Here is a 24,505-nt window from a genome sequence, read left to right on the forward strand (position 1 = left end):
GTGTATGCTAGGTTGTCTTTATTTTTTAACTTTGTGAAACAGATGAAAGAACTTAATTCCAGGAAGCTAGAAAAGCTATCTTGGCCACACCCCGTCTTAAACTACTGAATAATTCATTTTACTTAAAATAACCAGTAGAAAAATTATTGGTTGGATCCTATATGAAACCATGAGGAAAAAAAAAAAAAGAGACAAAAGAGCAGAATAACATTGTTATAAATAATGAAAGCAAGTTAGAGGGAGGTGAAATTATCTTTACTTGCAGATTTTTAATGATGTATCTGGAAATTCCAAAAGAATCAATGAAAATACTCTAAACAGAGAGAAGTTAGTGAAATAGCAGGTTATAAATTAGCATACAAAACCCAAGGGAAACCTTTATAAAAGCAAGAATCACTATTGAAAACTGATAAATAAAGCAAATGACTAAGCATTTATTTTCTGTGATTCCTACGTGAAATTTATCCCGTGGTAACCTGATTTTGATGGGGGGAGGGGACTGTGAATTTATCTTTTAAAAATAATCCCACTACTGCATCAAGAAAGAATAATATATTTAGGAATCACAATTTGGTAATCCCTGGTGAAGTAATACATGTGGGTAATGATTGTCAGTATTTGCGGACATCACCAAGAGCCAGACATTATGATGTCCCGACAGAAGTTTACACAGAGCACCAACAAAATTAAACCTGAATCTGATCAGGCCTCGAGATCTAACCACCGATTTACAGAGTACAGAGGAACATATCAAGAGAGGATTTTCTCTGTTGTGTTCCTATCCTCAAATGTATTTCCCCTGCTTTTTGACTTTTAATACATGGTGTTTGTAATCTTGTGATGCTGTAAATGCTGTTCATAGCAAAGCCACATGATATACTATGATTCAATTTCTTTCCTTGAGGAACTTAAAAAAATTTTTTTTCTTGAAGTATAGTAGACACACAATGTTTCATTAGTCTTAGATGTACAGCATAATGATTTAGCAACTTTATCCTTCTTTGCATGACTTTTAGATTTTCTTAGTTGTAATTGCTTTCTCTTCATTTATTCATAATTGATATAATGAATTATTATAATTTTAGTTACAAATTGAGGTCCCAGATTATTTAGTAAAACTATGAAACTTCTGAAACAAATCAGAATCGGGTAACCTATCAGTTTTTCCTCCCTTGAGATTGTCCTTGAAGTTGTCAGTCCTTCTAATCCAGTCTGGACTACTAGATCTCCAAGCCTGCTATCCTGAGGCTTCCTTCACCATCTTCCTGAAAAGTTTCTTTTCTATCATTTTTGTGTTAAATACCTAAGCTTTGGGTCATGTGTCTTTCTTGTTCTTGGTTTATGTCACTGGACATATGACCATGCCATTTTTCATACTTGGTAACTTGATTAATTATCTGGGTTTAGGATTCTAGTTTAGAAAATAGTTTTTTTCAATAGCCTTTTGAAGACATTGCTTTGTTCTTTTCTAGGTCCCTTTATTGTTATTTTAGGCCCTAGACTATTCTGATTTCTAACTCATTCTTTGTGGAAACTTCTAGGACTTTGTTTTCATCCCTGATGTGGACCTTTTTCTTGGTACTCAGGGAATCTTTTTAATTTTGAAATTAATTTCTTTCAGAAAATATTCTTTATTATTTATTTGTTAATTTTCTTTCTGGTTTTCTCTGCTTTATGGACATTTTAAAATTTTTTTAATGCTTCAATTAAATTTTTGATTAATGCTAACATTTATTTCCAAAAGCACTTTTTCTTCAAATGTTCTTTTGAAAATCAACCTGTTCTTTTTCGATGAATAATATATTGTCTCCTATCTTAAAATTGAATATACTAAATATAGCTTGGGGGAATTTTGAAGAGTTGTTTGTTTGTTTGTTTTTTACTATACTTCCTAAATGATCTCGAGTTTCCATTGAGTTCTTTATTTCTGTTTATTTTTTTGGTCTCTGCATTGTCTGATGAGATTTTTAATTTTGGTGAGTCTAGATCATGCCTTTGGAAAGAACTCTTGACTGAGCTCATATTATGAATAATGTGCAAAATAGTTGACAGGAAGTTCTTTGTGCCACTGGTGCTTGTCAAGTGGAGGCCTTAGCGTAGGGAATGTTAGAGAAGACCTAGTCCTTTCATAGGAGGACTATCAGATTGTCAGTATCAATCCATCTTTTTCCTTGGCTGAGTTGATCCCCCAGAGCAAACTTACTAGTCGATTTTTTAGGATATGAAAGCCTAATTGCTGTTTTTCTGAGATGATCAAGAAGGGGCCCAGGGTCTCCCAGTCCTACACAAACTTTCTTGTGCTTTGTTTCCATTCAGTATGACTCTTCATCATGATTTCCACTGTACTTGGTATCCCAGTTCTGACCTGTGTGGTTCATCCTCTACAGAGAATAACGTCTGCCAGGGTTCAGTGTAGGGCAGACACCTGACTGAGAAAGGCAAATTCCCAGGGGAATGGCCTGTTCTTTAAACCCACTCCAACTAAGCACTTTGCTTTTGGCCCCTTGTTGAAGTTCAACTTCCAATTCTTAAGTGTTTCTGGGATTCTGATTTCTTGACTTATGCCTTTGGTCATTGTCCTTGTCAGCGGCCTCCCATCCATCTGTCTCCCATCTCCAATTTTTTTTTTTTTTTTTTTTGTATCTTGTCTGCATTCTTCTTACTTGTTCTATTTGCTCTTGTGTGTTATGACTTTACTGTCAGTTTAGTACAGATTGGTGATGGGGAGAGATAAATACATGTGTTAAAACCACCATGTTTAACTAGAAATTTCCACTGTTTCTCTTTTATTGTTAATTTCCTTTAGATTCTCTTTCTTGAGTTTCTTACTGGGCTTCCCCTTTCCTGTTCTACCCCAGGAAGTCTTTCTTATGTATCAGACCACTTATATTACTTTGTGTGGAAACTGCTTTGCTTTCTTTCCTTTGTAGGAGTTTTTGCCTCCATTCAATATGCCATAGAAAAAAATGTCTTTGCTCTTTTCTCCTCAAGTTGGAAATGGTTTCTTTTCTCTTTTAACGTGGTGCTATAATACTCTGTTTTGTTCTGAGTTCTTTTTACCTACTGCCTTTCTGCTCTCTCTCCTGTTGCAATGGAAGAGGGTATTTTATGATACTCTCTTTTATAGAAAGACTCTTTTCCTTTGGATTCCTTATTGGGCAGAAAATGGAGGCAATAACACTTCCTGTGTAATACCACTCTATAGCCCATTTGATGGCGTATGGGTCTGATCATTTCATACGCACTGGCATGGGAACTTTAGGACAGATTTTGTTATAAAAATTTTTAAAGGCTAATAGACACCAGCGTAGTCCCTTTACCCAAGGGCCAGAGAGATTAATGCTATATCTTTATTTTATTGTTATTTCTTTGAAGTATTAGTTATATTGAATAGGCTCTGAGAGCACTGTTGAGGAGGGAGAAAGTGAGCACAGATGTGGCATTGCACTGAGTCCCTGTTTTAGTGAGGACAACAGGATAGCTGTTCTTTTTCTTGGGATTACTGTGATTCGTATATTATATGATACATCGTCTTCCCCACTGGGCATATATGTCTCCCCTGTTCACATACTGGTCATTGCTAGGAATCCTGACTCAAATTGAGAAACCCAGAATACCTTGACCTCAGAGACTATCACATTCATCTGTATACTTCCTGAATTTGTTTAGACAGTAGCACTTTAAAATTGTGATTTTATTTGAATTGGTATATTTCAAGAGGTATTTGACAGCTTTTATTTACTTCAGACATTTCTTGAGTACATGCTCCTCCTGGGCTTCCTCCCTGGGTAGTGTTCGATACTGTCACTGGCAGGGCACGCTTTCTTTCCCCTTTTCCTACCACCTCCTCCATCCCAGCTGTGCTCAATAGCTAGAGCTATTGAAAGTGCTATGGGAGACTGCCTGTCTTGCTTGCCCAATTTAGAAGGGATTTCATTGAGCTGTGCTATCATAAGCTAAGCTTAAAGAGAACATATTTTCAGAAATTCATATTTAAAGTCCTGTATACATTGTACCACAGAGTCCTCCAAATGTACCTCCTCCCATCTCCAGATAAATCTATATCCCATGATAGGCAGGCCCAGTCTGAAGAGGGGAAGAAGGAGCAGGCTTGAGAGTCCTACTTCAGTTCTCAGGTGTTTATCATTGGGGGAGGGGGGAAGGAGGGTGTCTTATCTTGGTATTGCCTCCTTCTTGTGCTGACTAGAACATTCCTAGATAGAACCAAGCCCCCTCCTCGGTTGTTATCACCTGTGGCACTTGGATCTATCTCTCTGTGTAGCAGCTAGATCTATTTTCTAATCAAGTTATCTATCAACCGTGGATTACCTTCGTGTGACTGTGTAATCAGGCTAGACATACAGGATGATAGAGCCTCTTTCTGAGATCAAAGGCAGAAGGAAAATTAGCAAAGGAAGATTTCACTTGAAATTCTTGTTTAATTAGGTCTCACAAATGCTCCCTACCTTACCCTCACATCCACTCTCAAAATTATAATATAATACAGTAGTGCATATTGTGGTTTTCCTGCAGTTCAGGGCGTCATCAGTAATTTAAGCAAGGGGTTATATATGAAGGTTAAAATCAATTTTCCATGAATTCAGTATGAAACTGCGGACATTCCTTTAGCCTTGTCGTGGTATCATTAGAATGAACATAGAGGTATACTCATGCAGTGTATAAAAATGCAGTTCAAAAATCCATCCCTGCTTTTAGGAGTGGGGTTTCAGTAGATGACAAATTTATTCATAATCTAATGCCTCTTCCATGAGGATTAGGTCTTCATGGGAAGATTCCACCAATGCAGTAGCGGTAAAGAAAATAGATCCTTGATTCTAATTAACCTCGTTTGATTTCTAGCTCTCCCTTTAGCTATAGAATGTTAGATGAGTTACTTACTTCTCCAGTCTTTAAAATCTTCATGTTCAAATGAGGATACTAATAGAACCAACCTCAGGGTGATGTTATGGGGATTAAATTTAGGTGCTGTATTTGAAGTGATTAGCTCAAAGCCATGCACATAGCATACACTTGATATTAACTAGCTGCCATTGTTAATTACACAAACAGTGAACTAGAGCTAGCAAAGGCCGAAACCATCTCTTTCATGGTAAGGTGGCAGGCACCATTCAGCTGGAACATTATCTTCATTTTTTCAGTATCTGTGCCAGTGTTCCCCTCCACTGGTCCATACAATTGATGGTTCTCTGTACCTTTATTCTAGTTTTTAAAAAAATGTATTTACGTTATCTCATTAAATTCCACATCTCTGTGCAGGTAGTATTGGTTAGTAATTGCTCATTAGCCCTCAGTATTTCCAGTTGTCTAAAGTGCTATCTTAAGCTTGCACTCTAGTAGGGAAGTGATAAGCAGAGAATAGTTGCCCCATAAAGCTGTTTCCAGTCCACCCATGCGCCTGACAGCAAAGAGCCAAAGATAATATTTAGGGTTGAGTACATAATGGGTTTGATCTAGCATCTGTTTAAATGTGATGATTTAATAAAGTTGCAAGAAAAAAAATTGGCAAACCAAGGGCCTGAACTTTAATTATCAAACAAAATAAGACCTCTCCTTCTGAATTATTCTTACTTTCTCTCATTTGATGGGCAGGATTTTATTATTGGCCTCTTTAATGACTTCGCAGTTGGATTCCTTATTTGTATGTGTAGTAATTACAGATCAGAAAATTTCTGGTCATTTAAAATAGGGAACTGACTTTACAAGACTCTAACTCCTAAAGCTCAGACTATCTTAAAGTTATGCCCTATTCCATAGGCCCATTCTTTTGTAGATAAAATTTTTTAGAGAGACATTATATGTGTATGGAGCTGTGAAGCTAGCATGATTGATCTGTAGATGACAGTGTATTCCCACGTTGTATACATATTGGTTTCACAGGAAGAATAACATTGATTGTCTTAGCGTCAGATGTGGCAAAGTATTAATTTTCTGCCATGATGTATTAATAGGGTGTATATGAACCATGGTAGTTAATGCATCCAAATACACTTAATTAGATAAATAGAATACTTTGTGCCATTTGCATCTTCTTTTACTTGAATTTCTTGTGCATAAATGGGGTGTGTTTTTTTAAAAGCATATTCTCCTTGTTTTTCTGATTTTCTCAATTCTATTTCTTCACGTAGAACATATAGTGTGGTCTGTATCTTCAAACGATTACATCAACTCAAATACATAAGGCAGTTTATGAAGAGTGAAATATTTTAGAAAATTACTTGTGCCTTTTCAGGAAAAGAAAATATTGGCTTCCTATTCTTGTGCCAGTGTTGTATGACTGTGTCTTGTACTTGCTATAAATACGCATTAGCAGTTTATCTCCTAATAGGAGTAAAGAGGTAATTTTCTGCTGCTGCTTCTTTCTTGAACTTAGATTAGATTTATTCTTAAAGGAGCACAAAAGCAAACACAGACTTCTCATTCTAATTTTAAATAATTTAGAGTGGAACTGTGAACACAATATTTTCCCCATTGAAGATCATTTTATACTGAAGTTTAATATAGGTTTTAAAATTTCTATTTAAAACTTGGGCTCAGGAGGGTGATGGTAAAGTGTGACATTCGCAAGCTGTTTCCCGGTGATGAAAAATGCATGAGAACATAACCCACACAGGACTAGTCAGGCGATTTTGAATGTAATTTTCCATTAAGTTTTACTTGATTCAACTCAACACATGGTTTGTACCTTACAAGTTTCTTGAAGAAGAGAGTACGTGGTCCACTGTCTTTATTAATCTCTTCTTAGTATGTCTAATTCATATCACTTTCAGCCTTTCTTCTCTTCTAGTATGTGCGTATGTATTTATATTTTCTTGTGTGTATTGATTCAGCTGTATCCCTGGGTCTTAAAATGTCATGGCTTCTGTGCCACATATTTATTTATGAATTTTCAATTTTCATTTTCTTTTTCACTCACACAGCTAAACTATTTAAGTTTTCCTTTTGTTCTTAATTGCTAATTTCATTGCATTGTGTTCAGGAAAAGTAACAAGATGTTTCTGCAATTTTGAATATTGAATGTGGTCACTTTTTTTTGTGGATATTAAATATGTGCTTGAAAAGAGTATGTATTAATATGTGCATTAGATTAAAATGGTAATTCTCATATTCAGGTTCATAAATCCCTTACTTACTACTTTTCTGCCTGCTTTGTTGATGTCTGAGTGATGTATGTTTGTTGCCCATTATCACCATGAATTTGACAATTTCTTATCTTATTGCTACCAGCAATTATTTCGTACATTTCAAAACTATGCTAATTGATTCATACTAGTATGTGAGTATTAAATTTATTTGTGGCTATTAATGTTCATTTTTAGGATATATACTAATTTAATCTATTTGCTGTTTTATGAATTTTATCTTGTCCATCAGTATTGTGATACTGCATTATTTTGTAAAATTACTTTTTTGTTGTATTTTCAGATTTACTCATTTTAATTTTACCTCTTCTTAATAGAATATTGCTAGACTTTCTTTGTTTTTTCAATCTGAGAAATTTCTATTAATAAAGGAAATTTGATCATTTATTTTTATTATAATCAATACAATTGATGCTATGTTTTACACAATCAATATGGTTAAACTTAAGTTCTTATTTCATGAACTTAACGCGTTTTCTTGTTGAGCACCCCCTTCCTCTGACCTCTCACTTTTTATTTCATCCCTCTCCTCATGATGTGGTGTCCTTCTGTTCCTTTCTCCCTAATTTGTTTGGGATTTGTGTATCCAATTCATATTATTTGTGACGACCTTTGAAGAGTTAAGAAACATAGTAAAACATACGCATTTGGAGTTACTCAGCTTCTGCAGCCTGTCCTGATCAATGGAAGACATCTCAGCCTGCCGTTGCTTCTTTTTTCCTAGTGTTCCTTGCCTTTTTGCACTTCGCCTATCACTCCAACTACATCTCATATCGAGAGAATACAGAATTTTATATCCAGATTTTTTTTTTCTGTAGATGGCAACATTGCAGCTTTTTCATCCCACTGAGAGGACTATTTTGAGTATAGTTTTAGTGATTCGGAATCATTTCCACTATTTATTTTGAAAATGTTGCCTAACTGTCTTTTTGCAGTCATTGTTGTCTGTGAGAATATTATGCTGATTGGATATTTTTTCTATTTAGATGCAACCTCTCCCTAAAGTTCTCTAGGAGAATTCTCTTCAAACATTGAGCTTATCACTTTTTATGACTGTCTATTCTTTTATTCACTGCCCATTGAATATTTTATTTCATTGATTAAATATTTAATCTCTAGATTTCTAAGTGTTTCTTCTTCTTTTTTTTTTTTTTTATTTTCAGTGTAACAGTATTCATTGTTTTTTCACCACACCCAGTGCTCCATGCAATCTGTGCCCTCCCTAATACCCACCACCTGGTTCCCCCAACCTCCCACCCCCCACCCCTTCAAAACCCTCAGGTTGTTTTTCAGAGTCCGTAGTCTCTCATGGTTCACCTCCCCTCTAAGTGTTTCTTCTTAAATGATGTAGTGTCTCTGAACATACAGGGTGTTTGTATTCAGAGTTATTCTTTGCAATGTCAACTCTCTTACCTGGGTTTTGGTTTACCTGCCCATTAAGTAGTATGCCTTTTTTCCCAGGTATTGATTTTCCTGAAATGATTGGTGTTTTTTGATTATATACTCATTTTTGTATTTCAGAATTGCTCTCAGCTTATTTGGTTTTCTGTAAATCATCTGTAGTGATCGTGTGAGAGAGCAGGGTTTACAGCTTGGGGGTGGGGGATATTCATCCTTTTTCTAGGCAGTGGCTATTTCCATCCTTGCTCTGCCCCTCTGCCCTGAATACTCATCCTCTCAGTTGTCTCCTCTGTGCAGATGTCCCTGCACTTTGCTTGGGACACCCCGTGCTCAGCTGTGCTGATTAATTTCAGGTTTACCTGGAGACTCCTTCTTCTTTTCTTTGTGGTACTCTCTCCAGGTTGGGGCATTAGGTCACCCCAGTCTTTTCTCTGAAGTTTTGATTCCGGCTTACTGTCTGTCTTTCAGAATTTCTCAAAATTTCTGATCAAATATTGGCATGCTTTCTTGTTTCCCATTCCTGTTTCTGGTGTATTGTTTTTGAAAACTATCTTCTCAGTCACTGCGGCATTTTGGGTGGGAAGGAGGTAAGAGGCGTGTGTTCCACTTGCCACTTGGTATCTTTATAAATGATGGGAGTCAGATCCATTCCCAGGATGTTGTGTTTTTTGTAAGTGGCATAAGAGCACATGCACAAGGATAGTGTGCTATAAACTTTCTGCAAGAGGTTCTTTTCCTGAGCTTCTAAAATTCATTAATTATGCAGTAATACAATCACCAGCAACTTTTTATCAATTATTTATGTATTTATAACTGAGATTGGATGATCCTTTAAGGTGCTTTTCATTCCTCATATAATTATCATTTTCTTATATGTTTTGATATTACCTTTTTATAGCGACATGAAAATAATAGATAACTTGCCCCATGGAGCATAGCACTCCGCATTTCTTGCTGTCTGGTCAAAGTTGAGGCAGGAGCTGGGGACAGCAAGAGGGATGAGACTACTCACTTTTAGCACTTTTATTGTCTTGATGGGGTGTACCATGTCTTCGGGAACAGTTATTTTGCTGCAGCTAAACCTTCAAGGGTGGTTTATAATATGTAAGACATTTCCTTTTGTGTTAATGAGTAATATTTGAGTGATACTTCATTGATTATTTGTTTGCATTATTGTGAAGAGGTGTTGGAGGAGTACCTTTATCTGGCTGAATATCACACGGTCATGATTTATAACAGGGGTCAGAGAGTAAACATTTTCAGTTTTGTTGGTCGTGTCATCTCTTCTGCAGTTGTGACTCTGTTATAGCTTCCAAGTCATAAGGCAATATGGAAATGAACATGCATAACTGTGTTCTAATCAACTTCGTGGATACGAAAATTTGATTTTCATATATAATCTTTTCATGCTAGAAATTTTATTCTTCTTTTGACTGCCCCCTTTAAAAAAGAAAAGCAGAAACTTTTCTAAGTTTGTGGGATGAATAGGTGGTAGTTTGGTGCTGCCAGCCCCTAATTTAGAAGATTATATAATAACATGGAAAATACTCATTATATGTTGAGTGAGTGGGGAGGAGCAGGTTAAAATCAGTATGTTTAGTGTAATCCCATTTATGTAAAAAAGCAGCCATCAGCATATAGATAGCACTGGAAGAAGAGATACCAAAATTTTAATGGTGGTTCTTTCTTGGTGGACAGATAGATCATGGGTTAATGTAAACTTTCTACATTGTGTTTATTTGCATTTTCTGTTTTGTATCCTGAATAGTTATTATGTTGTTTTTTAGAATAAATTATTCTTACATCAGAAAAAAATTATGGGGCACCTGGGTGGCTCAGTGAGTTAAGCCTCTGCCTTTGGCTCGGTCATGATCTCAGGTTCCTGGAATCAAGCCCTGCATTGGGCTCTCTGCTCGGCGGGGAGCCTGCTTCCCCTCTCTCTCTCTGCCTGCCTCTCTGCCTACTTGTGAACTCTCTCTTTCTGTCAAATAAATAAATAAAATCTTTAAAAAAAAAAAGAAAAGTTATTTAAAAAAGTGACAGAATCTATACATTTTTAGCAAAATTGGCCTATTTATTGTTGATTAGTTTGATACAATCTGTTTTGTTTACCCTTTGCTCCATTTTTAGCCGACAAGTCCCAAATTTGGAAAAGCTGACTCATATGAAAAACTGGAAAAGCTAGGGGAAGGATCTTATGCTACAGTATACAAAGGGAAAAGCAAGTAAGTTCATTTGGTTTTTAATATTTCATATTGAAAATGTACCTGCTCTTTTAATACTGGTTATTAGCAATTAACAATATTAATTTATTTAAATAATTCTCCTTTAATAGACAGTAGATTTTTCCTTCTCAGTTTTTGTTGTTGTTGTTTTAAGAAGTGTAAAAATCAGCAGAATTGGTTTTCCCTGCTAGCAAACAATTTTGCAGACTTGTCCAATTTATCTTTTCTGTCCTACCCCCCGCCCTTCTCTCCCAACACTGAGGCTAGAACCCTCAAATGAGAATTCGTTTCCAGGTGAATGATATGATTAATTTCTTCTGGAGGTTTAGTGCTTGCTTAAGAATAAGAGTACTGATTTGACAAAGTCAAATATATTGGCCATTCTTGTGTTTTTTTAAATTAAGCTTTTACTCCATCTGAAGAAATCACTAAATTAAAAAAAAAATGCGGACTTTTTCTTTTTTCTTATCCGGGTATTCTGACGTTATACTACATATATTTTCACATGGAAACAACCTTCCCTCCTGTTGTCATCTCCACCACCCCCGCCCCATGCTATCCTGCGGTCGGGCACAGGTTTGGATTCTTGAAAAGCTTACCTCTATGTTTCTGATCGGCCTCCTCCCTCTCTCTTATTGATTAAAGAATGCGGAGTTACTGTATTCGGTGGCATGCAGAAATATAATGCTGTTTCTCAAATAACTGTAGGAGATGGAAACCTTGCCTTACTGTAATAGCATTACCAAATAATGTTGAAAATTAACTTTCTGAACCATCCCTGTTTTTGTCTCTTTCTTTTAAGTCATTATGGAAGATAGGAAATTCTAACCTAATTAATTACATAGAAACATGTAGTGGAAAATTCTCTGAAGGAACGTTCTAAACACATAATTGGAAATTTTGACCATTTAGGTAATCTTTGGCTTTTCTGGAATATAGTCTTATACCTTTACTTATTTTTTTAAGAAGATTCAGAAATATTTCTGACAAAGGAAGGTATGTAAGTGAGGATTCAGGAATAATATAATAACAAATAGTAATACTAATTTTGAGATTTTGAATATTTACCAAAAAAGTCTTTAAAAAAAATGTGAATGCGAGGCTCCTGGGTGGCTCAGTGGGTTAAGCCTCTGCCTTCAGCTCAGGTCATGATCCCAGGGTCCTGGGTTGGAGCCCTGCATTGGGCTCTCTGCTTGGCAGGGAGCCTGCTTCCCCCACCGTCTCTGCCTGTCAAATAAATAAAAATAAAATCTTAAAAAAAAATTTTGAATGCAAAAGAAACATGATGGGGAATTTTAAAAAAAGGGCTGTTAATGACTTAACTCAAGGGTCTGAGCATTATAGAATATTGCTGAGCAAATTTTAATAGAGGTTGTGTATGAAACTTTATATTCTTTCCTGAAGGAAAAAAAAGTTATTTCTCTAGTATATAAAAATTATTTGTGCAATTAATGTTTATAACATAAGGATCACTACACTGGATTAATCAATTATTTTGTATAATGTATGGTATATCTGTTGTCTCACCACTTCTCATGTTGCCCTGTAAAGATAGTTCCTATAATTATCACCTCCATTTCGCTAGGAATCCTGGTGCTTGGAGTTTTTGCCACTTGTCCAAGTCCACACGGTTGGTGGCAAAGCTTGTTTTTGGCTCACGTCTCTCTGGTTTGCAGCCATTCTTTTCCTAACCATTATACAATACTGCTTGCACAGTATAAGGTCTTCCTTGGAAAGCCTTGGTCCTTGTTGAATATTCCAGATGGTTCACACATATGCTCTGGCTTGTTGCAATCATGAATCAAACAGAAGCAAACATATTATTTCATTATAAGGAAACACAACAATGACTTTGAAGTGCCTTCCCAACAAAGATGGTCTCAGCTGATATCCAAATGTAAGTTAATAACTCTATTAAATGTTGAACTTTGTGATTTATGTCAAAATCTTGGAGATAGTTGAAGAATCCTCCATTTATTGTGCTCGAATAAAAGGCTGTCTTTTAAGTAGCTGCAATCTTTGAGAAGGACGGTTCTGCACAGTTAATACTCTTCACTCCAGCAGGCCTGAATGTATCTTGTCAGCATTTCTCAAGCAGCTTCAAGGTCACATGTAGCATTTAATTTCCTCCAGCTGGAGATGAAAACCACTGACCACTCACCTGCTTTAAGAGAGGACAGGTTGCCTGTGCTTGCTTGCTTTAGGGTGGCAAGGTCAGGCCAGAGCCCAGCAGTTACGTGCCATCTAGTGACGCTGGAGAGCTGAGTTGGTTTCATGTGTCCCCTGAAGTGCTGTAATTTAAATAGCCAGCCAAAATGTTGTGCCCCCCCATTCTAGGACTCCTCACCCCCCTCCCATACATGTTGGCACCCTGGCTCCATCTTTAACATTATCTTTAGCATCTTCTCCAAGAGCAGCTATCATTATCTTGTAGTAGAGGTGCCTGGTATTTGTAGAGATCTCACTGATTTCTAGTTTGTGAGTGCTTTACAACTACACCTTGAATCACATGGGTCAAGTTGGGATTTTGCCACAACCTCGCTGTGTTAGTTTGCTAGGGCTGCCGACACCAAGGACCAAAGACTGGGTGGCTTAAACAATAGAAATTTATCTTCTCGCAGTTCTGGAAGCTGGAAGTCTAAGAGTGAGGTGTTGGCAGAGTTCCGTCCTTCTGACGGTTAGTTCTGTAGGGGAGAGAATCTGTTCCTTCTCTCCTAGCCTCTGCGGTGAGCTGGCAGTCTCCGGCATTGCTGGCTTGTAGACGCAGCACCTCAGTCTCCACCTTCCTCTTCAGTGGTGTCTCCCTGTGTGTGTCTGTATCCAAATGTCCCCTTTTCAGAAGGACACTAGTCATATTGGATCAGGGCCCACTCTCATGACTTCATTTTAACTCAATTACCTCTGCTAAAGGCCCTATTTCCCAAGAACCTGTGTCATAATTCTGAGGTTTTAGAGATGAAAACTTCAGTTTATCTTTTTTGGAGGATATAATTCAATCTCTAACACACATTTCAGACCTCAGTAATTGGGCAGTGCATTCATGATAGTGTTCTTCTTTTACTATTTATGGTGTATCTTGAGTCATCTTTTATTTCATGGTTCTTTAAATAATACAAGCAAAGCAGATCCCTCCCTTCCCCAGTGTTTGCGAACTTGTTAATTCAGGTGTAATTGCTGGTAGCTACAGTTTAGAAACTTTAGAAGGAATAGAGAGGCTTTGTATTGCCTTGAATTCCCTTGAATATTTTATTCTTGCAGAGACACATAAATTGGGAAGAAGTTGACTGAGATCTCTATACTGTGTAGCCGCCTTGGTAAAGAGCTTGGTTCTAGGGGCACCTGGGTGGCTCAGGCCATGGTCCCGGGGCCCTGGAATCAAGTCTGGGCATCAGGCTCCTTGCTTAGCAGGGCGTCTGCTTCTCCTTCTCCCTCTGCCTATCCCCCTGCTTGTGTGCTCACTCTTTCTCTCCTCAGTAAATAAATAAAATCTTTAAAAAAAAAAAAAAAGGAGCTCGGTTCTAAAGAGTATGGTTGGTGCTGCAAACATGTCAACATACAGAACTCACAGGCAAAGCTTTTTAATTTTTTAAATAAAAGCTTTGGATTTCCCACATTTTCATATTTGAGTAGAATTTTTTTTTTTTTTTTTTTTTAGACCAGTGTTTTTCAGCATACTTTGTGCTTACTCTGTGTGTGTGTTTGTGTTTGGGGGAAGGGAGACAGTTTATCATCACTCTGACTGTGAATCTCTACCCTGGCTTGGTTTCCTGATTATGTTCTCTCTTTTAAATCCCTGTAGCATTTAATATAAGATTTTAAAAACTTATGCATTGTATAATACTTTGCATTAAAAATAGATAGCATTTAAGAATATCTTTAATTTAGTACCTCAGAATCATCCTTTTACCTTTCAGGGATTTTCCCAGGGACTTTTGTACATTAAGAGACTTGTTAACATTTTTTTTTAGCTTATTCAACTAATGATGAATGTTTATTGTGTTGTTTTGATGCCCTTTTTATACTGTAGGCAAAGAAGAGGTGAATCACATGCAGATTCTGACCTAAGAGACTTCACAGTCTTGGAGGGAGATAGATGGTCCATATGCCTAAATAACTTAACATAAATTAGAACGTTGTGATATGAGCTAGAATCCAGTAAAAAAGGGCCAGGTAAAATGATGTGGGGTTTTCAAAGGGAAGAAAGAGAGGATGATGTTGACTAAAGTATTTTAAATATGTTCTCTCCAGGCGTGACTGATCAAATTCACAACCTCATGTGCTTTTATTTTTTTTAATTTTTAAAAAAGTTTTTATTTTAATTCCAGTTAGTTAACATACAGTGGTGTGTTCATTTCCGGTGTACAGTATAGTCATTCGGCACTTCCACACTGACCACGCAGTGCTCATTATGACAAGTGCCCTCCTGTGTCCCCATCACCTATTTCACCAGTCCACCCCCCACCTCCCATCTGGTCACCATCAGTTATTAGAAGAGTGTGTTTCTTGATTTCTCTGTCTCTGTTTCTCTCCCTTACTTTTTCCTCTTTGCTCATTTGTTTTGTAAATTCCACTTCTGAGTGAAATCATTTGGCATTTGTCTTTCTCTGATTGACTTATTTTGCATAAAAAAGAATGAAATCTTGCCATTTGCCAGGACACAGAGCTAGAAAATATAACGCTAAGTTTCAGGGCTTTTAAATCAAGCCTCTCTCATCACTGTGTGTATTCACAGAAATCCTTGGGACAGTTGTCTTTTGGGCTATGGTCCCCAAACAAATATATTTTCACCCTCTGTTATCAGACTCTCCACTAAACTTGTTAAAGACTGGGAGCCTTAAGTGAAAAGCAAACTGATTCGTTTGGATTATTGTGCAGATTTTGATTAAGCAAAAAGTATTACATCTAAGTGTTAAAGTGGAATTGGTTTTAAGCAATGTTGTTTGGCAGGGTGGGTGGGTTCTTTGTGTGTGAGCACCCATGAGGGCCTGGCTGTGGTAGGTAAGAGCTTGGACCACAGCCAGCCACCTCAGACTGGAGATGTGGTGGGACCGTGTGCTGCTCAGTGTACTGCATCTACAGACGGAGCACACCCAGGTCTCACCTAGATGTCTGAAGCCTCTCTCCCTGCCCCTCCTCCCGCCATTGTGCACCCTGCCATGAGTGCTGAGAAGTTATGAATCTTTCCTCTTGACTGGAACAGAATCCTCTTCTTTCCTTCCTACTTACTTAGGAGGTCTGTGGGACTACAGAGGCTTGCTTTTGATCATTTAAACTTTGTGTCATTTAGAGAAGGAAAAACCTGCCCTTTTTCCATCTCTGGAATTAGAGTATTCAACTTATTTAGACTAAGTCATCCCACAGATGGTCCTGATTTCTGGTCCTTTTTTTCTGCTTATCTTCAGTTTCTGTTAAGGGGACGGTGCCAAAGGGTTACTCCTGCGGGAGCCTGCTCAACAGAGAAGCCTGTCCGCGCTGGTTTGTGCCAGCCGTAAATTGTTATCTCAGAGGTCAATAAGAACAATGGACGAATTTGCTCACTTTATGTAACATGAGATTTATGTGATTGAAAGTGCCAATCTTCTTTTAGCATTTCATTCTGCCAATTTGTGCTGAATAATTGAGCTTGAATTAAACGACCTCATAAATTGAGAGACTATGCCAAACCAAGACTGAACTCTACTAAACACATTTCAAAGAGCTCTTCAAAGCCCCAGGAGAAATAGGGGGAAGAAATGCTGTTAATTAAAACAAGCAGCAGCAAGGAGAAAGGCTGTGGCAGTTAACCACCTTTTCAGAATATGGGAGATTAAAGAGGTGCCTCTTACTGCTTGCCCTGAAGGTCAACTCCATTGAAGCACTATCAGGAGGAGTTTGAAGAATTCTAAAAATCAGAAATGCCCACATGGAAAACGCTGGACTCCTGGTTCACTGAAGTTTCAATCTTAAGTGTTGACACCTGGACTGTCATGCCGCTCTCCAGCGTCCTGAGAGGTTGCCTGCCACAAAAGAGGCAAATCTGATTACGTTTTATGAGCTCCGCTGCAGGAGGCTCCTGAGGCCCAGTCTCTGTTTCTCATTAGGTCTGCTCTGGTTTTCTTTTAGACTTTGGGTCCACAGGCCAAAGCTTATTATCACCACCCGCATTAAAGATCAAGCCTGTATCCGCGCTATTAATCACAGGGTATGAAAATGGCATCGTAGTATGATAATGCTATCAGTGTTAGCTTTGTAATTTAATGTACAAAATACAGCATTACAATGTCCAACAAGAGAAATTGGATTAGAAAGAAAAAAGCTAGTGGAGTAAATGAGTTTCCGCCGTGTAATTTTCAGATCGGGTGTTCCTTCTGTCTAGGTGAAAGTTGAAAAAGCAGAATTCTTATCCTTACCTAGGCCAAGGAGGATAATGGCCCACCCACCAAATCTGCTAATTAAAAAAACCCCTAAAGTCTATTCAGATTGCAGAATCAGCCCTGACTTCCTTTAGGGGAAGAATGCAGGGCATTGGATTCTGGTTCATCGGTACAGCTGGTTTCATTTAGCTTGCAGCAGATAAACAAACAATGCCTAATCTTTTTGACAAAAGCGACAATGAGGATATTGTTTAGGCAAGAAGCATGATTTCAATTATTAGACTAAACTGTACAGAAATAACTCTCCTATTAGACAGTGTTTAAATGTATCAGCCCCTGTTCACCCTTTTTATTACCAGAGTCCTTTGATCATTTGATTAGGAGACCCTCAAAAGAATCTGTGATATTTGCTGTCTTCAGAATTGTGGTCATATATCAGATAGGCCCAGCTGGTGAAAATGGAGGCATTTTTTTGGTTAGTGGAGGAATTTTTTGGAAGAGTTAGGGTAGAATTTCCAATTACCATAATGTCAGGTCTTCTTGAATCTGTCTCCCATAGTTCACTTTAAGTGGTTTTTGAGGAGGACAAGGGGAAGGATATTATGACAAGATTGGTTTCAGTTTAAAGCGTACCCGCATTCCTGAGTTGCTTCATTATTATTGTGATTCCTTTAGTTCCAACCAGGATGCTGGGGAAGTAGCATCTTTCTGTTCTAAACCAGTGGTTCTCAACTGGTTCTTGACGTTGCTTCTCAGGAGACATTTGATGATACCTGGAAATATTTTTTGTTTTTCACAACCTAGGGAGTGGTGGTGGTCTTAACTGGCATCTAGAGGCCAGAGATGCTGTGAAACGTCCTACAAATGATAGGACAGTCTCTCATACCAAAGAATTATTTGGCTCAAAATGTCAAAAGTGCCAAGGTCGGGAAGCCCTGATCTAAACAAGGAATGCATAGAGGCAGTTCACGTTTTCTTTTTTAAAGATTTTATTTACTTATTTTTGCATAGAGAGAGAGCGCGCATGAGTGCACATGTATGAGCAGGGGGGAATGGCAGAGGGAGAAGCAGACTCCCCACTGGAGCACAGAGCCTGATGGGGGGCTCAATCCCAGGACCCTGGGATTATGACTTGAGTTGAAGGCAGAGGCTTAACTAACTGAGCCACCCAGGCACTCCTGGGCAGTTGCCATTTTTCCTTCCTTCCTCTCTCTTGCTCTTGCTCTTTTTCTTTTTCTTTTTCTTTTTCTCTTTCTTTTGTCATGTCTAGTTAAAAGAGCTCCTTCCTTTAGAGATATTTACCAAGACCCTAGTATGTTCTGTGTACTGGGCCAGGTGATGGATACGTAATGGTAAGCAAAACTAAGTTCTTCTTTTCATGGAGCCTATCATCTAGTGGGGGAGAGAAAAACTAGTAAAGCCAGCAGACACATCTGTAATTTAAATTGCAGAAAAGAAAAGAGAGTTGTGAGAAAGAAGATAGAGAGTAGTGGGCTATATATATTTGCATGAGAGGGGTGATGAGTAATAAGCCCGCCTTAGATGGATGGACAGTGGCAGTCTTGCTGAGGAGGATACACTTACTCTTAGAGCCAAAGGAGATGTGACCAACCAAGGAAAGTTTGGGGACAACAGTGCTTCAGGCCAGACCCCAAGGATGGCTTGGTGTGTTCTGCAGACTCAGAGAGCCCTGGGTGACATGGAGTGTGTTCAGGGGAGATTGGTATGCATTGGATTTGGAGAAATCTTCAAGCCTTGAGGATCATGTTAGGAATGTTCTGCTTATATATTACTACAAAATGAACCACTCTAAAACTTAGAGACTTAAAGCAGTAGCTATCATTTTTTTGCTCACAAATTTGCAATTGGAGAAGGGCAGGAAAAGTTTGTTTCTTCTCCATATGGTATCATTTTGTGCAGCTTGACTGAAATCTGAGGGATCCACTGCCCACATGGCTTACATGGCTGGCACGTTGGTGCTGGCTTTTCCCAGGGCTTGGGCTTTCTTATAGCATGGTGACGGGGTTCTCTGAGTGAGTATCCTGAAACATAGGAAGTGAAACTAATGGCTTCATTTCCAATACGCAAAGAGCTTGGAAGCTGATGCTCCTATCCTTTCAAAGAGGAGAGGCTAGGCGAACTGAACATGAGAAACTATGGTTCACTTCATCAGAGAATGGAGGCCACAGGACAAACCACTGTACTAAATTCTGGAGAGACAGAGACCTATCCAGATAGAACTAGCCTAAATCCCCTCACCGGGAGCACAAGCTGCTGGAGCCATAAACTGGGGAGGATACTTAAATGGTAATTTTTATGAGTTGCTGGAGATGGGCGGTAGTCTAGCATGAGAGTGTGTACTCTTGAGGACCACAGTGATAGGCCCCCACACTTTCTTGGGTGTTGCCTCCAGGAACCCCTCAGGGTTCTCACAGTGAAGATCATGGAAAGATCCCCTTGGGGCTCTGGCAGAGGAAGAGGAAGAATCATCATAAAATACACCCAAAGTGTATTCTATCACAGAAGCCTGTTCTTCAGGCAGAAGTCTTTCTAGAGCCTTATCCCAGGTGATTGAAGGGAATTTCTCCCACTCAGACTCTCTCCAGCCTTTCTGTCTCACATAAGTGGGAGACACCATACTCAGTAATGGTCAGGGCCTCAAGGAAATAGGTTGGGAACACTGCAGTCAGGGAAGGAAGTAGAGGGTTGAAAAGGGAGGGGGGGAGGCTATATTGCTGGAGAAATGCTTGTGAAGGTCAAATCCCACGATGCAGGCTCACTAAATGAATTTAGACTCACTCAAAAGCTTTGGGAATGTTCACACTCCCTTATACCTTACCATCATGCCCATGGGGCTCCAAGTGTAATAACAGTAGATTATAGCTTAGAGATTAGCCAGACACAGACCCTCTTTGAGGAAGAGTACTAATAATGGAAGCCTCGAGTCAGGAGGAGACAAAAACAGAAACACTGGAATCATTTGAAGCCTCTGGTACCTGCAGACAGTAAACACAGCCAGATTAACATAAATCTTTAGCTTTGGCTTTCAACAAAAAATTACAAGGCATTCGAAAAGATTGGAAAAAATACAGCCTGAAAAGACAGATTGGTCTGGATGTTGCCAGAGAGGGAATTTAAAATAACTGTGATTGGGCGCCTGGGTGGCTCAGTGGGTTAAGCCTCTGCCTTCAGCTCAGGTCATGATCTCAGGGTCCTGGGATCGAGACCCACGTCGGACTCTCTGCTCAGCAGGGAGCCTGCTTCCTCCTCTCTCTCTCTCTGCCTGCCTCTCTGCTTACTTGTGATCTCTGTCTCTCAAATAAATAAAATCTTTAAAAAAATAAAATAAAATAAAATAACTGTGATTAATATATTAAGGGCTTAAATGGGAAAAGTAGACAAAAGGTGAGAAAAGATGGGTAATGTAAAGAGAGATGAGAAAAGAAAGAATCTAAGAAAGAATAAAAAGAAAAGAGAATTAACATTGTAACAAATGAAACATGCTTTTGATGTGCTTAGTAGACTTCAGCACAGCTGAAGAAAGGGTCAGAGAACTTGAATACAGGTCAGTAAAAAACAGCCTTCCCAATTGAAATGCAAAGAAGAAGAAGAAAAATAAAAACATCCAAGAACTATGGGATGATATCAAAAAGTGTAACATATGGATAATTGGAATACCAGCAGAAGAAAGAATCAAACAGAAGTATTTGAAGTAAAAATGCAGAAGACTTTCCAAAATTTACTACAGATACCAAGCCACAGATCCATGAGGCTCAGAGCACACCAAGTATGTGTTTATGTGTAAACAAATCTGAAGAACAAAAAATAAAAACCCCCTACACCTAGGAATATCATATTAAAACTGTGGAGAAACAGAGACAAAGAGAATATCCCAAATGAAGCTAGAAGAAAAAATACTTTACCTACAGAGGAAAAAGAATAAGAATTTCATCAGACTTCTCATCAGAAACCACAAAAGCAAGAAGAGAGTGGAGGGAAATCCTTAAGAAAAGAGTTTAAAAAATCACCACCCTAGAATTCTATAGCCAATAAATATCTTTCAAAGGTGGAGGAGAAATAAAAAGTTTCTCAAAGAAAAACTGAGGGAATTCATTGGCGGTAGACTTGGGAGAAATTTTAGAAATACTTTAAGCAAAATGAAAATGATACAGGTTGGAGACTTGAATCTCTGTAAAGAAGAGTGTTTGAGAAGGAATAAAGAAAAGTAAAATCTTTTGTTGTCATCTTAGTTGAACTAGAAATGCCCTGTCTGTTTAAAGCAAAAATAGTGACAGTGTTTTGGGAGATGATGGCATCCACGATGGGTGGTTGATTGCAATGGAAGACACTGTTAGAAGGCACTCTGCTACCCGGGAGCTGATACAGTGTTACTTGAAACTAGACTTAGATTAGTTAGAAATATACAGTGTAAACTCTAGGACATCCACTACGAAGATTTCAAAAAGTATGAATCTTACATTAAGAAGATAAAATAGAATCATATAAAATGCTCAATTAAAATCAGAGGAGGCAGAAAAAGAGGGAGCAAAAAAGGGCAAAACAATAAAAAGAAAACAAACAGGATAGATATTAATATACCTCCATCCAAATCACTTAAGGTATAGTTGGTCTAAATGCATCAAGTAAAAGAGATTGTCAGTGTGGATGAAAGACAAGATCCAACTCTGTGTTGCTTACAAGAAACCTACCTGAAATATAAAGACTTGGGTTAAAAGTAAATTGATAGAAAAGATGCCATACTAATGCTATTTAAAAGAAAGCTGGAGTAGCTGTATTAATTTCAGACTAAGCAGACTCTTTTGAAGACTCAGAAGCCCTTTAGGATAAAGAGGGGACATCATAGGTATTAATTTCCCAAGAAGATACAATAATTCTAAATGTGTGTGCACCTAACAGTAGAGTGTCAAACTATGGGAGGCAAAAGCTGGTGGAACTGAAAGAAATGGACAAACCCATTCTTGTGGTGAGAGACTTCGGCACCCTTGTCAGTAACTGACGGATCAAGCAGACAAAAAGATTAGTAAGGAGTAGATGACCTAAATAGCACTTCCAAAATACAGAAAGTGGAAGCTGCTAACATTTTAAGGCCTGTGCCCAGAACTGGGACAGTGTCACTTTCACCTGCTTTATTAATCGGTGTTCTGAGAGACCAGAGTCAAGGGTAGAAGATATAAATGGTACCACTCAATAAGGAATGTCAAAGAATTTGGGGGCTATGTTTTAATACCTCACAAGAGTTTGGATTTCATTGTAGTCTAGAATTATATCTTCATTCTCACCTTTTCAGAGTTCTTTCAGTTATCTTTTCTGATCCCATAGTCACTGATGCCTTTTTGGATTAACCTCCCTAAGTGTTAGGTACATTCCTGAGAATAAGGACCCAGTTTGATGTTCAGTGCATCTTACGTGCTGGTTGGCCTAAGACAATCTTGATTTTTGCTTGTTGTCTTTCTGTTATTATTAATAGTGTTTCTTTTCACTAATTCAGTGTTTTTATTATTCAGTGTGTCCATTTGGGTGATAACGTATATGATCATCTTACTTATATAGTACTTTATTCCTCTAGAGACTTGATAAAGCATTTTGCCAAAAACCAGAAGTTGTTTAAAGTGCTTTATTGGGGGCAATTGGGTGGCTCAGTGGGTTAAAGCCTCTGCCTTCGGCTCAGGTTGTGATCCCAGGGTCCTGGGATCGAGCCCTGCATTGGGCTCTCTGCTCCTCCTCTCTCTGCCTGCCTCTCTGCCTACTTGTGATCTCTGTCTGTCAAAAAAAACCCAACCAAACAAACAAAAAAACTTTAAAGTGCTTTATTATGGGGGTGCCTGGGTGGCTCAGTAGGTTAAAGCCTCTGCCTTCGGCTTGGGTCATGATCCCAGGGTCCTGGGATCAAGCTCTACATCGGGCTCTCTGCTCAGCAGGGAGCCTGCTTCCTCCTCTCTCTCTCTGCCTGCCTCTCTGCCTACTTGTAATCTCTGCCTGTTAAATAAATATATAAAATCTTTAAAAAAAAAGTGCTTTATTATGGAATTCAACTGAGTATTTAGAAGCATTAATTTTGGTGAACCTTTGGGAGCTTTTTAAAAATTGTTTGTGATTGTCGTTGAACCTCTAGTGAAGATTTGTCAATTAATTTAAATTAAAAAGTTTCATGATGGATTAATGACCTTCAGGTACATTCTCTTAGATAGCAAGATATGGAGTCTAGAGGTCATGAGTTTTGTGGAATAGAAACTGATCAGTCTAAAATTCACATGACCTACCCAGATCCCTTACTGCTCATAATATATATGATCAGCTCAGAGTAATTCAAGATAGTGGAAATGTTGGAAATTTGAAACAGGAATTAATGAGTAAGTTGGGACGTGGGTACAATCAGGTGCTATTGGAGCTCAAAGGATCAATGAGTTTTAGATGCTTACACTTTATTTAGGTTTGATTCATACAAGAGGAATATACGATACCATTAGGAAGAATTATAATAATGGGAAGATGGCAAGTACTTGAAAAGTCTAGAACTATAAATTGCATGACATAGTCAAGTACAAGATGTGGATTGTAGACACTGTTGATTTGGGATGATTTTTGAGGATTGTGACATCTTTTAGGGCAAGATGTGAAAGGAAGGCTTTGGAGAAAAGAGTGGGGTGTGATCTGATTCTTTCCTTAAGTATGCTTTGGTTTCCTGGGAAGTTCAGCTTCAGGCTCTTGTTTATTGCCTCATAATGAACTGGGGAGTGATACCTACCTTTGTCAGTAGAATCTGAAAAAGGGAAAAGTTAATACAACCTCAGTGACTTTTATGCAGAAACATAGCTGAGCTTAAAAAAAATCTCAAGACAGAAAGGAAATTTAGGGGCACCTGGGTGGCTCAGTGGGTTAAAGCCTCTGCCTTCGGCTCAGGTCATGATCTCAGGGTCCTGGGATCGAGCCCCACATCAGGCTCTCTGCTCAGCGAGGAGCCTGCTTCCTCCTCTCTCTCTGCCTGCCTCTGTGCCTACTTGTGATCTCTGTCTGTCAAATAAATAAATAAAATCTTAAAAAAAGAAAAAGAAAGGAAATTTAAAGATTTTAGGTATGAGACATTTTTCATGCTTAATAGTTGATAACCAAGCAAATATGTGCTCTCTTCCTTCTAGGGTTCAAGGAAATAAACATATAGTTCCCAATATAAACAAATTTTTGAAAATTCAAAAAATAATTGTCTCTAGTTCAAAATGGTCTCTTGGGGATTGCTGTTTTTTAACGATCTCTCTTTTCAGGGATTTAAAATAACGAACCTACAGATCCACGAGAATTGTCTGAGTTGAGGGAAAATTGTAAACAGTAGGAACTTCTTGTGACTGGT

At 38.2% G+C, this 24,505-nt stretch overlaps 1 protein-coding gene across 1 annotated transcript in view; it reads left to right on the top strand.

The window, feature by feature from the left end:
* The window catches only part of CDK14 (cyclin dependent kinase 14), a 582,239-nt gene that overhangs the window by 134,508 nt on the left and 423,226 nt on the right, over window positions 1–24,505 (top strand). The window contains exon 4 of the mRNA XM_080818397.1: window positions 10,692–10,786. Within this exon, the coding sequence (XP_080674523.1) occupies window positions 10,692–10,786 (95 nt within the window). The remainder of the gene's footprint in view (window positions 1–10,691; window positions 10,787–24,505) is intronic.

Source organism: Martes martes (assembly GCF_963455335.1).
Source record: "Martes martes genome assembly, chromosome: 11".
Classification (NCBI taxonomy): domain Eukaryota; kingdom Metazoa; phylum Chordata; class Mammalia; order Carnivora; family Mustelidae; genus Martes; species Martes martes.